Source organism: Artibeus jamaicensis, unplaced genomic scaffold, assembly GCF_021234435.1.
Source record: "Artibeus jamaicensis isolate MK-2021 breed Jamaican fruit bat unplaced genomic scaffold, CSHL_Jam_final scaffold_537, whole genome shotgun sequence".
Lineage (NCBI taxonomy): Eukaryota > Metazoa > Chordata > Mammalia > Chiroptera > Phyllostomidae > Artibeus > Artibeus jamaicensis.
In genome coordinates this window covers 41,868,946-41,882,874 of record NW_026522047.1, presented here as the reverse complement: position 1 = coordinate 41,882,874, position 13,929 = coordinate 41,868,946, and the positions used below count along the sequence as shown (strand labels likewise).

Genomic DNA, 13,929 nt, shown 5'->3' with positions numbered 1-13,929 from the left:
TTGCGAAACTGAGGCAAAAGGTGGCTGGAAGCGGAGCCCTGAGCAGCACTAGCCACCAGGCATATGGGGTCTAGCCCAGATGTCCCATTTGCCTCTGTACCTGGGGTAGGGACTGCGGCAGGAACTCTGTTGAATGGGAAAGGTAGAGGGGGTGGCAGGGTTCCAGCCACAAGAGGAGGGCCCGATAGGCCAGGAATGGGGTCCCCGGGCACGGCACTGGTCTGCCTGGTACAGTTCTGTGGTGAGCCCTTGGGCTTCTTTCCCTTCTGCACCCCCTTCTGTTGTCCATCACTCCAGCTGCCTGCCCTTCCCACTGAGCCCCTCTAAACCTTAGTCTCTCCGCTCTGCCAAACAGGGCCATCTTTCTCGGGTAGTCGGAACCTTAGGAGAGTTGAACGAGCCTAGCAAGGGTCCTCAGAGGGGGCCTCAGGGTAAAATTCAGACTATGACCTGCATATCGGCCTTGCATGGCCTGGCCCCACTGGCCTCTCTCATCTCCACATCATCCCCTCTGCATTCCCTCCTCCCCCTTGGCTAGACTGCTGGCTCGTCTTTCTGTTCTTTTTTTCTAGCACGCCACGCTTGATCCCACCTCTGGGCCCTAGCACATGCTGTTCCCTCCACCTGAAACACTCTTCCTTGGATCTTGTCTTTGTAATGTCAGCTGCAATTGTGTTTCAAATGTCAGGAGCTTAATATAAAGTCAACCCCTCTGGGGGGATCTACAAGGTGCTAAAGCAAACTCTTCTCTACCCAGCCCTCCTCTCCTCTCCGTGTCCCGCATCTTGGTCAACAGCCACCGCTACCCACGGCTATTCACACAGTGTCTCAGGCTGAAACCTGGGGACTTCCCATCATCCCTCTTTGCTTCTTTCCAATTTAGTTCTTCTTGCAGTTCTCCTGGGAGTCACCCTCAAAATCTATTCAGAGTCTGACTACTTCTCTCCCGGGTCTGGACCCCATTACTGCTCACCTGGATCTTCATGTCCTGGCTGCTGCTTCTAACCCCACCTCCCCCCATGGTCTGTTCTCACAGCAGTCGGGGTGATCTTTTTAAAACTTAAATTGGCCCTGGCTGGTGTGGCTGTTCCTCCAACTCATCAAGCACAGTCTAGCCTCAGGGCCTTTTGCCAGGTGGTTCCCTCCACGTGGACCCCTCTTCCTCCGTACCTTCCTTCCCAAGACTGGCCACCTTTTACCATTCAGATCCCAGCTCAAACGTCGCCTCCCTGGTGAGGCCATCCTTGACCACCCTCGATAAGCAGATTCTCGCCTCATCCTCACCCCCATTGCCACTCCCCATCCCTTTCTTCCACCAGGATTCCCGTTTCACGACTTCCTGTGCCTCTGCCGCAGACCATCAGCTCTGTGTCTGCGTCTGCAGTGTCTGGAACAAGGTCTGGCCACATGAAGTGATGTTTGTGTGGCTGAGAGCTGGGCATGTCACAAAGTTCATCTTGAAATTTCACAAGGGTGGAGAGAGTTATACGCATTTCACAGATGAGGCCACTGAACCTCAGCAAGCAGAAGTGAGCGTGCAAAAGATCACACAGACAGCAAGCTTTTGACTTCTTACTGCCACTGAGAAGATGCCACTTCTCACCCCACTGAGTAACACACACACACACATACACACACACACACACATACACCGAGAAAGGGCTCACTCGCCCCCTCTGTGTCCCGGCCTTGCAAGGAGCCACGGGGCTAAATGTGCAACAAGGGCCCAAGTTGCTACAGGTGAGGTAGGACGGACAGGTGAGCTTGGCCTGTCAGGTGGTGCAGTCTCAGGCCTGGGAGCAGCTTCATGTCAAGTGGACCAAGGCCAGCGTTGCCTTCTGCCCACCCTGTGTCACCAATAGCAACCTCAGCCTGGAGATCCGTGGTCCCCAGGGATATCTCTTCTGGTGGCCGCCTGGCATTCTCACCCCATAGCTGGACCGTGTGAGCCTCAACAACAGTGGGAACTACTTGTGCCAGACAACCATGGAGATGGCTGGATTGGTGGAGGCCAAGGGCAATGGAACACAGCTCCTCGTGGAGACAGGTATGAGAGCAAGTGGGGAGAAGAGGCGGGGACTTGGAACTTCCAGAATCTTATGACTCTAGAATCTCAAACAGCTAGAAACACAAACTAAATTAAAATCAAATTCTTAGGAACAGAAATCCTATGAACACAAGAGCATCAAATTCTAGATCACAGAACCAGAGACGTGCTGGAACTCACAACTGTAGACCAGGGATCCAGCAAACATAGTAAATATTTCTTTTTGTGAACCAGCCAGTCTCTTTTGCAGCTATTTCACTCTGCCCCTGCCGCACGAAAGCCTCTGTAGTGGGCCGTAGGTGAATGGGTAGGGCTGGGTTTCAGTAAAGCTTTGTTTGAAGACGGAGAAAGTGGGCCGAATTTGATCCATGGGTTGTATATTTTGCTGAAGCCAGTTCCAGAGAGTCACAATCATCGACTCTTGAGTACGTACAGGTCGGGAGATTTTAATTGAAAAAATCCCCGAATCTTTGTTTAAATGCATCACTGAAGGCACCCTACATACAGAGGAATGTGCTGCCCAGTGGGCATCCGTCTGCTCCGGCTTGCATGACAAAACGCTGCACACCAGCTGATTGTGAACAAAGACATGTATTTCTCATAATTCTGGAGGCTGGAAGTCCGAGAGCAGGTGCCAGCGCGGTCATGTTCTGATGAAAAACCTCTTCCTGGTTCATAGACAGTGTCTTCTTGCTGTGTCCTCACATGGCAGAGGGGTGAGGGAGATCTCCATGGCCTCTTTCATAAGGGCACCTATCCCATTTCTGGGGACCCCGCCCTCATGATCTCATCATACCCCAAAGGCCCCACTCATAACATCCTCATCTTTTGGTGGTTAGGATTCAACCGATGCATTGGGTGGGGGAGACGTGTTCAGGCCCTAGAAATGGATTTGCATAGTGGAGCCCCGCCCCCTGGCACTCGCCACCCAGCTCAAGAAATACATTCCAGCCTCCTAAGTATTGTCCTCATGGCACTTCACTGATAGTCCTCCCCACCATGACACTGTCCTCATTTATTGCCGCCTAGATCCATTTTGCTGGTTTTCCGTTTTATTTAAATGGAATCTCATATTTTCTCTTTCACTCCACGTGATGTCAGCGCATGCAGTAGAGGCTTGTTCTTTTTCCTTGGGGTGGAGCGTTCCAGCATGTGACTCCACTGCCCCTTATCAGCCCAATTTCCTATTCCTGGGCGTTTGGGCAGCTCTGGGTTTTAGCGATTAGGAACGAGGCCGCAGCGAACAATCTAGAACCTGTCTTTTGGTCAACATATGTACACATTTCTCTTGTGCCTAGACAATTCTAGAATCATGAACCACAGAGTAGAATCTTGCCATTCTAGAATCCTAGGGCCTTTAAATTCTTGGCTCTTACAAACATAGAAAATGTGGGTTGGTGAACACACAATACAATATACAAATGATGTATTATAGAATTGTACACCTGAAACCTATATGATTATATTAACCAGCATCACCCAATAAATTCAATTTAAAAAGTTTCAAAAGTGAAAAAAAGAGAGCTATAGCATATGTTTTCAATGGGCATACCACTCCTAAGGAGGTAAAAATTTGTTCCTGGGGAGAAAGGAAAATCTCACTCCTTCTATAGATAAAGCATAGATGTGCATAATACAAAAAACTCTCCACACCCCCTCACTCCACATGATACCCCTTTATGGGTTAAACTCTGAGCAGGGGCAGGAGACCCAAGGCGACTCAGACCGATCTCCCACTCCTGGTGGTTTCCGATGGCCTTGGGCACGTGCCCTGCCCCTGTCGGGTGGAGTGGAGCATCACCCTGGCTCCCAGCCCCAAGAGATGCCCGCTCCTCTCCAGCCAGCAGGCCCCGCCCACTGCCTGCCTCCAGGGTGGCATGTTATGGCTGTCCTGCCGACCCCCACCCCTCCAGTGAGGAAGGGCCAATTACCAATTAGAGGCACCAGGCTCTCTTTGAGTTGTTTGAAGCTTTGGGAGCCGCTTGGCACAGTCGGCTTTCCCACCCCCAGACAGCTGTTTCACAGTCCCCAGGGAGGGCTGTCAGCACTGGAAACTGAAGATGAAGGGGTTGCGGGTGCTGGGCTTCAGTTGCAGCAGAAGGGAGATTTGACTGGGGTTCGTGTTAATTATAGACCTGGCAGCATGTCCCCACCCTGCCATTCACTTGCTGTGTGACCTTGGGCAAGTAATTGAGCCCTTATGATTAGGGCGAGGAGGTCATGGCGAGGTCACTTGAGCTCTTGACCAGGGTGATGGAGCACTGAGAAAAATCCAGTTGGCAATTATTCTACAGTAACCGAGCAACATGGGAATGTTAGCCTCGTTTTTCAAAAGAGGCAACAGAGCGAGCACCTGCCCAAACACACAGCATGGCAGGGACAGGGACCCTAAGCTGCCACATTGGGTGGAAAGCTCTGACCATAAAGGGTGCAGGAGGATGGATGGGAAGATGAGCATTCTGAGACAGAGGCTTCATCTCTGCAGGTGGCCCACTACCGATGAAATCAGATCTCTGGCTTCCAGCTGAGCCTTGCCCTGGCCCTCCTCCTGCCCCACTCCTGTTTCCTCTGTTCGCTGTCTTCCACCCTTTTACCCCCAGGATTCTCTATACTGCTGGTGGCTGGGGAGCATTATCATCGAACTGGGTGCCTGGCTCTGGGACCACAGCCTTTGGGAGCACAGGACACGGGCAAGGCCATCCACGGGGGACCTCTCCCCCTTGTGGCAGAGTCGGGACCTGCAGCTAATGACAAGGATGAATTAGGTCCATACCTACCACTTCTGGGAGGGAAGGTGGGGCTGAGGCATAAAAAGAGGGGAATAGATAGAGAAAGCTAACCACTACATCCATGCTTTTCAGAAGCAGAGACAAAGCCCTCAGAGGGGGGCTGAAAAAAGCCAGGATCTCTTAAGAGACTGTCCCTTCTTTGCCTTTGTCATCTTCCCTCAACAGGTAATGCCCTTTACAGCAACATCCTGTACTGGCCCAGGAAACTCCAAAGAAGACCGAGTCATGGCCTCAGGAGGGGAAGGTACTGGACATCCCCAGGGAGGGCCAGTAGGGCCACAGCTTCTATTCCATCTCAGTTCCCCACCCCACCCCCACCCCTCAGTAGCGTCTGGTCCCCAAACCTTGCCCCAGCCCCAGCCCTGGGCCCAGTCACCCCATTTCTATAGGCAAAATTTCTCCTGGCCCAGGCTCTTCTAGGCATCTAACATCAGGAGCGTTCCTTGAACCTAAAAGAGGAGTCAGAACCCCTGGAGGCAGAGAGGAAGGACCTTCCAGTATCTAGGTCAAGAGGACTGGGTCAGGGCTGCTCTCCCTCCTGGGAGCACACCCACATGCCTTTCCCTTCCCACTCTCCTTCCCCCACAGGCGTGCATCTCTTAGACACAAGGGTCCCCACGAGACTTGCAACCAGGGGAGCAATGGGCAGCAGCAGCTCGTCCTGGGCTGACCCCTTTTCTCAGACTGCTCAGAGAGCCAAGCAGCCCTGCCTGGGCTCTCCCATTGCTTCTTCTGTCCGGGGACCTTCCCTGTGTCAGTGTCCCCAGCTTTAATAAATGTGCTCTCAAAATCAAGAAAAAAAGAAGATGGTTAGTTCCAGGGGTGTTGGGGAGTCCAGCAGCCCACCCTGAGACCCCTGTCCTCATTTCTTTGACTATGGACCTCTCCCTTACCCCCAGGACACACTGTAAAGGCTCATGAAGAAAGCAAAGCCAGACTTGGTGGCAATTTTGGGGTGCTAAAAACACTTGAGGGGTTACCTGGGGTCCCAGGTCCCTCAGGGATGGTCGGAGAGGTCCACTGTGGCGAGGACCTCCAATGACAACTCACCAGCTCCTCCCTCTTATCCTTGGAGGAACATGTCCAATTAGCAGAGAAGGGATGCCCCCAGCCTCCGGGTGGTGCCCAGAGATGGAAGCCCCCTCCCCAGCTGGTGTCTCCCTGGAAGCAGGCTTGGAGATGGGGGATGAGGAGGGAGATCGGACTCCCTGGCATTTATCAGCCTCTGGGGTCTCCTGCCCGACAGTCACCTTGAAGTGACACCAGCCCGGCCGGCTCCCCTCCCCCACTTCTGCTGTTTCCATGGGGACAGATGTCCTTTCAGCAGCAGTATCAAGCCTCAGCTGCCCGCCCTAATAGGGAGGAGGGGCTGGATGGGGGCGGGGCTGGCCTGAGAGCCCTCTCTGGGTTTCTCCCTCATTATCTGCACGTCTGCACTGTCTACAGCTTTCAGGGGTTTGATCCCTCCCCGAGAGCAATTCAGGCTCCAACCCCAGGCCTGTCCCCAAAATGAGGAGCTGGGGATGCCCTTCTCTCTCTAAGGGTCGGTCTTTTTCATCCTTCCCAGGGGCTGGGATCCCGGCCTCCCAGAAAGGACGCTTGAAATACACAATAACTTATTTATTTTCCAGGCCAGAAGAGGACTTTCAGACACAATCTGGGACCCTAGAACCCCGAAGGGGACTGAGAGGGAAGCCCTAATGAAGACCCAGGGCCTGGGAGGGCAGGAAGTCTTCCCCTTGGGCCTCCTGCAGGACTTGAAAGACCTCCAGCGTTTGCATCCAGTGAATCTCAGTCTCAGGGAGCCGGGCAGGGGGCAGAGGCTCCAGGGCAGGGGCTCTGGGTGACCACCGGGTACAGCAGGGCCAGGTGCTCAGCGCCCTGCACGGGCAGCGGGCGTGAGCTGTAATGGAGCACCAGCTCGGGCACACTGGGGAAGGGCCCGCTGTGCTGACCCAGCACCAACTGGTTCTCTCGGGTCCGTGCAAACTTCAGATGCAGAAAGCCCTGGCTGCTTCTGGGGAACAAAGTCACAGGGGGCCTTGAGTACTCCAGACAGACCCCAGCACGCTCTGCAACCCTGAAGCCACCCCCTCATGGCCCCTAGCAGCCAGGGGCTGGCATCTCCAAATATTTCTGGGAAACAGCCAGTTGGTACCAAGGTGTTGGCTTGCTTCCCGCAGCAGGAATGCCTTCTATGTTTGTCCCCTATCCAGGCAGGCTGAGGGTCCTGCCAGGGGACATTCCCTCCCCTGGACCACAAAAGTACTTTCTCACCAAACCTCCTGACCCCACCTGGCCTCCCTACTAGCGAACCCCCAGTCTGGGGTCCCTTTCCTTTCTGTCTCTGGTGGGTGGAATAATGGAGAACCCCGGGATCATTTTATCCACATCATTAATATGAGTCAAGTACTTCCTGTTTCTGGGGAACTATTCTCAACATTTTTTCATGTATTTTCTTCCATTTAATCTTTGCAGTATTGCCATGGAGTTGATGCTGTTATCCTCCTTTCATAAATGAGGAAACCAGGGCTCAGAGAGGTTGAGCAATTTAGCTATGGTCACACAGCTAGAAAGTGGTAGAGGTCAGATTTAAACCTGCCTCCAAAGCCCTCCTCAGTCTTGGCCTTTTAGAAATCTCACAGTCAGATGCCTAGTAGAATCTTAGGAGTGTCGTGTGATCAGACATGCTTAGACTCTTAGGCAGAGAAGCATGTAGAACCAGGGTCTCCAACTCAAATGCCTACAGGGCCCCGGATCAGATCCTGGCCCCGGAAAGACATAAATAAATATACGTTAACTTTTGGGCTGGGGCATCTGGCTGTCCATCTCGCTGAAGTCCTAGATCTTCCACTCCATCTTCTTGCATACCTACCCTGACAGGGAGCTCATTCTCAGTAAAAACCTTGCCTGTGGTCTCCCTGAAAATCCCACTCACAGGTCCTGTAAGTCCCATCCACTGGCCTGAAAGCCCAGCCCACGAACTGCTGGAGCTACAGCCCTCTGCTCCCACTGAATAAACCCAAAACCATGATGCATGCAGTCCTGTGACCTTCTGTCCCTGAAGGTCTCACCTGAGGGACAGGGAGCAGTCTTGGGGGCTGGTCTCACTGAGCCGCACAAGGTAGCTGCCTTCCTTGCAGAGCAAGAGGAGGTTCTCAGCATCTGCCCGGCTCAAAGGGCCATGAAACCACCTGGGGTGTGGGGGCAGATGTCTCAGGAAGGGCGATCCCCTTCAAACACACCCCGGGCTCTGGTGCAGGCAAGGCTGGTTAAAGGATTTTGACCTCCAGGCAATCCAAAGCAAAAAAAGACCTTGACTTTCTCAAGAGGAGCCTGGTTTCCGCAAGGAGGCAGCGGAGCCTGGGGCAATGTGGAGGTGCTCCCAACATCCGCCAGTTACCCCTGTTGCTGATCTCAGCCTCCCTGGGCTGGGTAATTCAGCGCCCTCCCTAACTCCCCGACTTGAGTCACCTGTGTATCAGCCTGTCACAGCCTGTATCCCCACCCACCGGTACCATTTGTTACTTAATATTTTTCTTTAACATGCTCTTTAAGAGAGGTAGCAGTTGTGAGCAAGGTTTCAGAGACAGATGAGCACCAGGGACTTCGTGGTTGTTTGTACTGAAGGCAAATGGAGAAACATAAACTTCTCACCCTGCGCTTCAGTGTCGATTAGCCAGGTCTGTATCACCCACCTATGAGGTTTGGGAATGATGTGACAAAACCACATCCACAGGGCTGGGACCTGGGGGCCTGGGGAGTCCCTCAAGGACTCCTGAGCTGGAGGGACACAGAGAAAAGCCAGACCCGTCCAGCTTGTGCACTTCACCGCAGCCCAAACTTGGGGTGTCCTCAAAATCCTGTTCTTTCAGGTTCTACCCCAGTCTTGTCTTGAGGGTAAGAATGATTTCTGCCTTTTTGTTTTCAGGCTTATAAGCCCCACTCCAGGGAGGGAGGGAGGGAGGGAGGGAGGGAGGAAGGAAATTCCTTGTTACTCTCTTTGAGCTAGGTACCAACTTGGGGCTTTAGGCCGAAGGCTCAGAGAAGTTAAGTGACTTGCTCAGGTCATACAGCCAGGGATTACAGAGCGGGATTTGAACCCAGAATCTGATGCCAGAAGGAAGTGAGACCCCATCTGATTCCACTTTGCACCCAACTACAAGGCCTAGCACACAGCAAGAGTTGGTGCGCAGTGAAGATTACTTGAAGAAATGAATGAAAAGAATGAATGGATTAAGTTCCTCCAGCCCCTGACAGTCCCCGGAATCTGTAGCTGGAATGGGGCCAGGAGAGATCCCACTCCTTCATCTTCAGTTTCCCCACTCACGGCTGTTTCTCCAGGGGCAGAGCAGGGTCCACACGCTCTGCAGGATGGAGACTTCTGGGTTGGGGTCTCCGGAGCTCCTTGGCTGAGCTGGAGGTCCTTTCCCACTCCGGACTGTCAAACTGCACTGGAGAGGGAGGGTTAGAGAGTAAGTGTTTAAGTCCAACGTACTTGGGAGGGGCGGAGTGGGGGTAAGCCAATGGAATCTCAGTAGAAAGGAGGGGCCAATGGAATCCAGGAGAGGAGGGGCTGGGCTTAAGGCTGGGGCAGAATTGGTACGGGACCAACCATATTGGCCTTCAGAAGAAAGCAAGGGGCGAGGCCATCCGTAAGCCAGCTGTCATAGATGGGCGCTACAGTTCCATAAGTGACAAATCAGACAGCGGTAGGCGTGGCTAGAGTGGTGGTGGGTTGGAGGTTCTGCCCCATTCCAGGCAAATCACAGAACTAGAAAACCACCTCCGATGTACAGACGAGTAAACTGAGGCACATAACCCAAATTCCCCTCCCAGCGATACAACTTATGGGGAAAATTCGGTTTGTACAACTCCTCCTGGTCCAAGCTATTTTATTTCTTAAAGCTGACCTACCATACTGTTACTCCTTTCATAGAAGAGGAAACTGAGATTCAGAGAGATTCGAGCTTACCCACTCCACCGGGTGACAGCTACTAAGAAACGCTACCCTCTCCCCAACAGCTCCTGTGTAATTCAAGCATTTTATAGCACTCGATTTCCAAGTGTCCCTTTGGTAGGTATCATAATGACCCCCATTTTACAGGTAAGGAAACTGAAACTCAGGGAGATAAACAACTTGCCCAAGTAAGGACACAAACTCAGGTCCAGTCTGACACCAAAGCCTTTGCCTGCACTATACTGAGCAGAATGCGTAGGTCCTATTGTCCCCTAAAAGGTGTTTCTGTTTCTGAGGAAGATAGTTTCTTCTGGGAAGAGAAACTTATGACTATCAGTCATTCATACTGTAGTGAGAATTAACAAACTACCAAAGTGGCTGATAACTAGAGTCTACTTTGTAAGTTGGCACAGGGGATGGGACCAGAGCAGGAAACAGAGGGACTCGGGCATTTAGAAGTTCAGGTTTGAGAAGCACCTGCAAATGCCTTGGAGATGTGGTCTTTCTTCCACTCCCAGGGCTGGTCATACTCATCCGCCGGTCGTTCATCTTCCTGGGGCAGCCGGCTCTGTCGAGGCTTCTGCCCCGAAAGAGGCTTGTCTCCTGGCTCTCCATCCTGCTCCTCATAGGGAGTGTCATACAGCTGCACTGCCCTGCAAGGCAGTTCTGGGAGACCCAGGGCACTGGTCAGATCCCACTCCAACCTGGGCCCCTGTGGTCCTCCCCCAAGCCCTGCTCACTCACCACTCACGACTCGCTGGGCATCATAGGGTTCCATGTAGCCATCATCTGGGGGTGGCAGATGAGGCTGGGCATCAAAAGGGTCAGAGTACTCAGTGTCAACTTCTGACTGGGGAGGGAAGGAAAGGAGGGGCACAGGAAGGGGAAGACCAAGCCTGGCTGCGAAGACTCCCTGCTGGGTGATGGTACTCCCTCTGCCTTGCTCTCTGGGCCATCTGGTTTCCTCCCAGCAGCTCTTTTTGTGTGTGGGAGGTAAGGGGGCGGTTGTTGAGAGTCTACCACCCACAAATGTTTTTTTTCCACCCACAAGTGTTTACAGATAGAAGCCAACTTCCCCTGCTCTCTTCCTTCACACAGTTCTGATCCTCCCCGATATAGACCCTCTCACTTTCTCCTTCAATAATTTTATATTCTAAAAGATTTTATATATCTATTTATAGAGAGGGGGAGGGAGGGAGAGGAGTAGGGCCCTCTCCAGCGCCCCCTACTGGGGAACCTGGCCTGCAACCCAGGCATGTGCCCTGACTGGGAACCAAACTGGCCACCCTTTGGTTCACCGGCCAGCACTCAATCCACTGACCCACAATAGTCAGGGCCCTCCTTCCATAATTTAAATGTTTATTAGCTGCCAGCACTGTTTTAAACACTTTACATATATTTACTTGTCAGATCAGCGCTCAGTAAGCATATTACCTGCATTTTATAGATGAGGAAGCCCAGGCACAGAGAAGGTAAGTGACTTACTCAGTGTCACATAGCTAGTAAGAGGCAGGTTTTGATTCCAGGCCGTCTTGAGTCCCTGCTTCCTCCTCCCTTTCCATGTGCCATCAATCAAACAGCCTTTCCTAACCCTCCCCAAATCCTTCTCGTTCTCCCCTGAGAGTGTGCAGGGATCCTCTAAGAAAAATACTACAAAAAGCATGGGCCCTGGAGGCAGGTCTGGAGCTAGAGCCACGTGAGCTCAGGCAAGTTTCTCCTCTTCTTTTCTGTGAGCCTCAGTTTCCACTTCTCTAAAATGGGAAGAATAACAGAGGGAGTTCAAAGCCTAGTGGTAAGGATGTTTCAGTGCCCCATAGGGGAGTGAATCACTCAGGTGTGTTTTAGGAGGGTCCCTCCAGCTGCCAAGAGAAAGGGAAGCTGGGGAAGGGGCCAGAGAGGAAAATCAGGGAGAGGAGGACAGGAGGCCAAAGCAGGGCAGTCAGAGAGGTAGGTGTGACCAGTGCTATGCACTGAAAAGGGACAGACATCGGACTTAGTCCAGCAGGTGAAGGACTGAGGAGTGTCTGGCTGGCACCCTGGCCTGTCCCTGGGGCCACACAGTAAACAGGCTCCCCAAAGTCCAGGGGCCTAGCCTGGCCCTCCCCACCCAGTCTCCTGAGGCCTCCCACCTTCCCGCACTTAGCCACGAACCTCTGCCCCCGCACTGCCGAGCAAGACCTTGGCTCTGGCCATGTCCGCCATGTCGGCTGCCTCCACCTTGATGAGTCTGTGCTTGGGAGAGTCGTACTTGGAGTCCCCTGGGCCCGCGGGGTCCGGCTCCAGGCGGCTGTCAGCATCCTCATAAGGGTCCTCGAAGTCCAGATTCTTCTGCTCCAGGTAGGCCCGCAGGATGTCGCTTTCCGTGTAGTCGGGAGTGGGTGGCTGCGGAGGGGGCCTCCGACCGCCGAAGCTCAGGTAGTCCCGCAGCCACTTGGCCATTTGGCCCCGCGTCACCCCAAACCTGGCTACTGTCAGAGGAGGACGCACATTCCCTCTTCCGGGCCCCTTCCCTCCGCAGAGCCCCCAGGGAGCAGGGGGAGGGCGGGTAGAGAGAGGAGGAGGAGAAGGAGGATCAGGTGTGCCCCTTGGCTGGGCTCAGAGAGGGTAAAAAGGAGAGAAAAGGGGGAGACGGAGGAGGGAGGAGGCGCAAAAGCCCACCTTATCCTGGCTCGGGAAGAACCGCTGGGGAAGGGGCGGCCCCGCAGGCTCCAGAACGCCGTTCGCGCGGCCGTCCGGCCAGGGCGAGGGGCAGCCGCGGACGCGCGCGGAGTTTCCGCGGGCAGCGAGGTCTCCGGGTGCGACTCGACCGCCAGCCGCCTCCGGGAAGCTCCGGGATCCCTTCCGGGGGTCCGGGGGTCGAGGAGAGCGCCGCCTGCGGACGCCCCCAGCCCTAGCTCAGCCCGGACCCCTGGGTTCTCGGGGCAGAGGGCGGGCTCCCCCGGGGCGCGGGCGCCCCGCCCGAAGTTGGGCCGCCGGGGCCGCGACCCGGACGCGGAGCATCCTTCGTGGCGCTCCCCGCCGCTCCGCGGGGAGCCACAACCCTCCGGCCCCCAGCCCCGCCGCCACGACCCGGCCCCAGCCACCGGCACAAAGGGAAATAAAATCTCCCTCAATCCCCCCTCACGTTTTCGAAGAGACTTGACCTGCCACCACCGATGTTGCGCTGCCCGGGGCAGGACTGTGAGGAGGGGGCGCGCGGGCGGACGCCCGGACCCCACCGGCCTCGGGCCGGGCCCGGGGCAGCGACGTCAGGGCTCCCCCGCCTCCCCCTCCGCGGCTCTCCCCACCACTGCCCTCCTCCTGCGCACCCCTCGGAGGTGCCCGAGACCTTCAGCTGTTCTGGGGAGGGAGGGGACCCGCTGCCCACTGCGGAAGGGGGGACCAGAGGCGGCGGCAGCTGGACACTGACCCGGCGGGCCGAGGTTGGCGGGAGCGAGCGCGGAGCGCGGGAGGAGGGAGCCGACGGGGCCTGACCTTCAGGAGCGCGAGAGGTGCAGGGGCGGGGTGGGGACAGAGGGGAGGGAGGTGGAAACCGGCTGGGAAATGGGGGGCTGGACTTGACCACCAGACGGGCAAACTGACCAGCAGAGGGGGTGAGAGTGACCACTACTGAGGGTTGAAATTGAACCAGGACCCGGGGGCGAAACTGACCGGGAGACTGGGGCTGTGGAAATTGTTGCAGAGGTCACGGGCAGCGATGTTGTCGCAGCTGAAGAGGAAAGAGAAGGGACCGGATCTGGCTTCCCCTCCCCCAAGAGGGCTCTTCTCCGTACCCGGCTCCCCAGGGGGGGCCAATTGGAGGCTGGGGCAGCTGGCCAGGGGAAGGAAGATGGTATCTGTGCCTGGCTAGTGTCCTGAGCATCTGTCCCTTTGTGGCTTCTGGGGCTGGAGGCGGGGAGGGGAACAGAAATGAGAGGGGTCTCACCAGACCAGGCTGCCTGCCGGCAGCTGCTGCTGTCCTGGGGCCAAGACACGAAGAGGTTTGTGGGGGAGTGAGAGAGGTAAAGGGGGCTTCGGGCCACTTCCAGAATAAACACATTTCTCTTTCCCCGTAAGAGGGGGCTTGCTCATTCCCCCTAATATTGGAATGAGAGAGGGGTGGTGAGGAGGGATGGGACCCAGCCCTGCAGTGT

General features: G+C 55.0%; 2 protein-coding genes across 7 annotated transcripts; one reads left to right on the top strand and one right to left on the bottom strand.

The window, feature by feature from the left end:
* The first annotated feature begins 195 nt into the window (after positions 1-195).
* On the top strand, positions 196-5,506 carry TMIGD2 (transmembrane and immunoglobulin domain containing 2). The gene is given in 6 exon segments (XM_053658464.1): positions 196-241; positions 1,320-1,397; positions 1,661-2,047; positions 5,002-5,037; positions 5,040-5,256; positions 5,425-5,506. Coding segments are annotated over 6 exon segments (846 nt in total).
* An 879-nt stretch (positions 5,507-6,385) lies between these two features.
* SHD (Src homology 2 domain containing transforming protein D) lies at positions 6,386-13,282 on the bottom strand. 6 transcript variants are annotated; one of them, XM_037165359.2, is made up of 8 exons: positions 13,206-13,282; positions 12,455-12,668; positions 11,948-12,264; positions 10,541-10,646; positions 10,274-10,462; positions 9,167-9,290; positions 7,911-8,030; positions 6,386-6,853 (listed from the first exon to the last, which is right to left on the bottom strand). In XM_037165359.2, exons 3-8 carry the CDS (start codon positions 12,233-12,235, stop codon positions 6,634-6,636), a joined length of 1,047 nt encoding a protein of 348 aa, XP_037021254.1. In that variant the 5' UTR covers positions 12,236-12,264; positions 12,455-12,668; positions 13,206-13,282; the 3' UTR covers positions 6,386-6,633. The 6 variants fall into 6 exon arrangements, with proteins under 6 accessions (XP_037021254.1, XP_053514055.1, XP_037021256.1 ...); XM_053658080.1 differs by having other exon boundaries at positions 11,948-12,261; XM_037165361.2 differs by having other exon boundaries at positions 10,541-10,604; positions 11,948-12,668.
* Between the last annotated feature and the right edge of the window lie 647 nt (positions 13,283-13,929).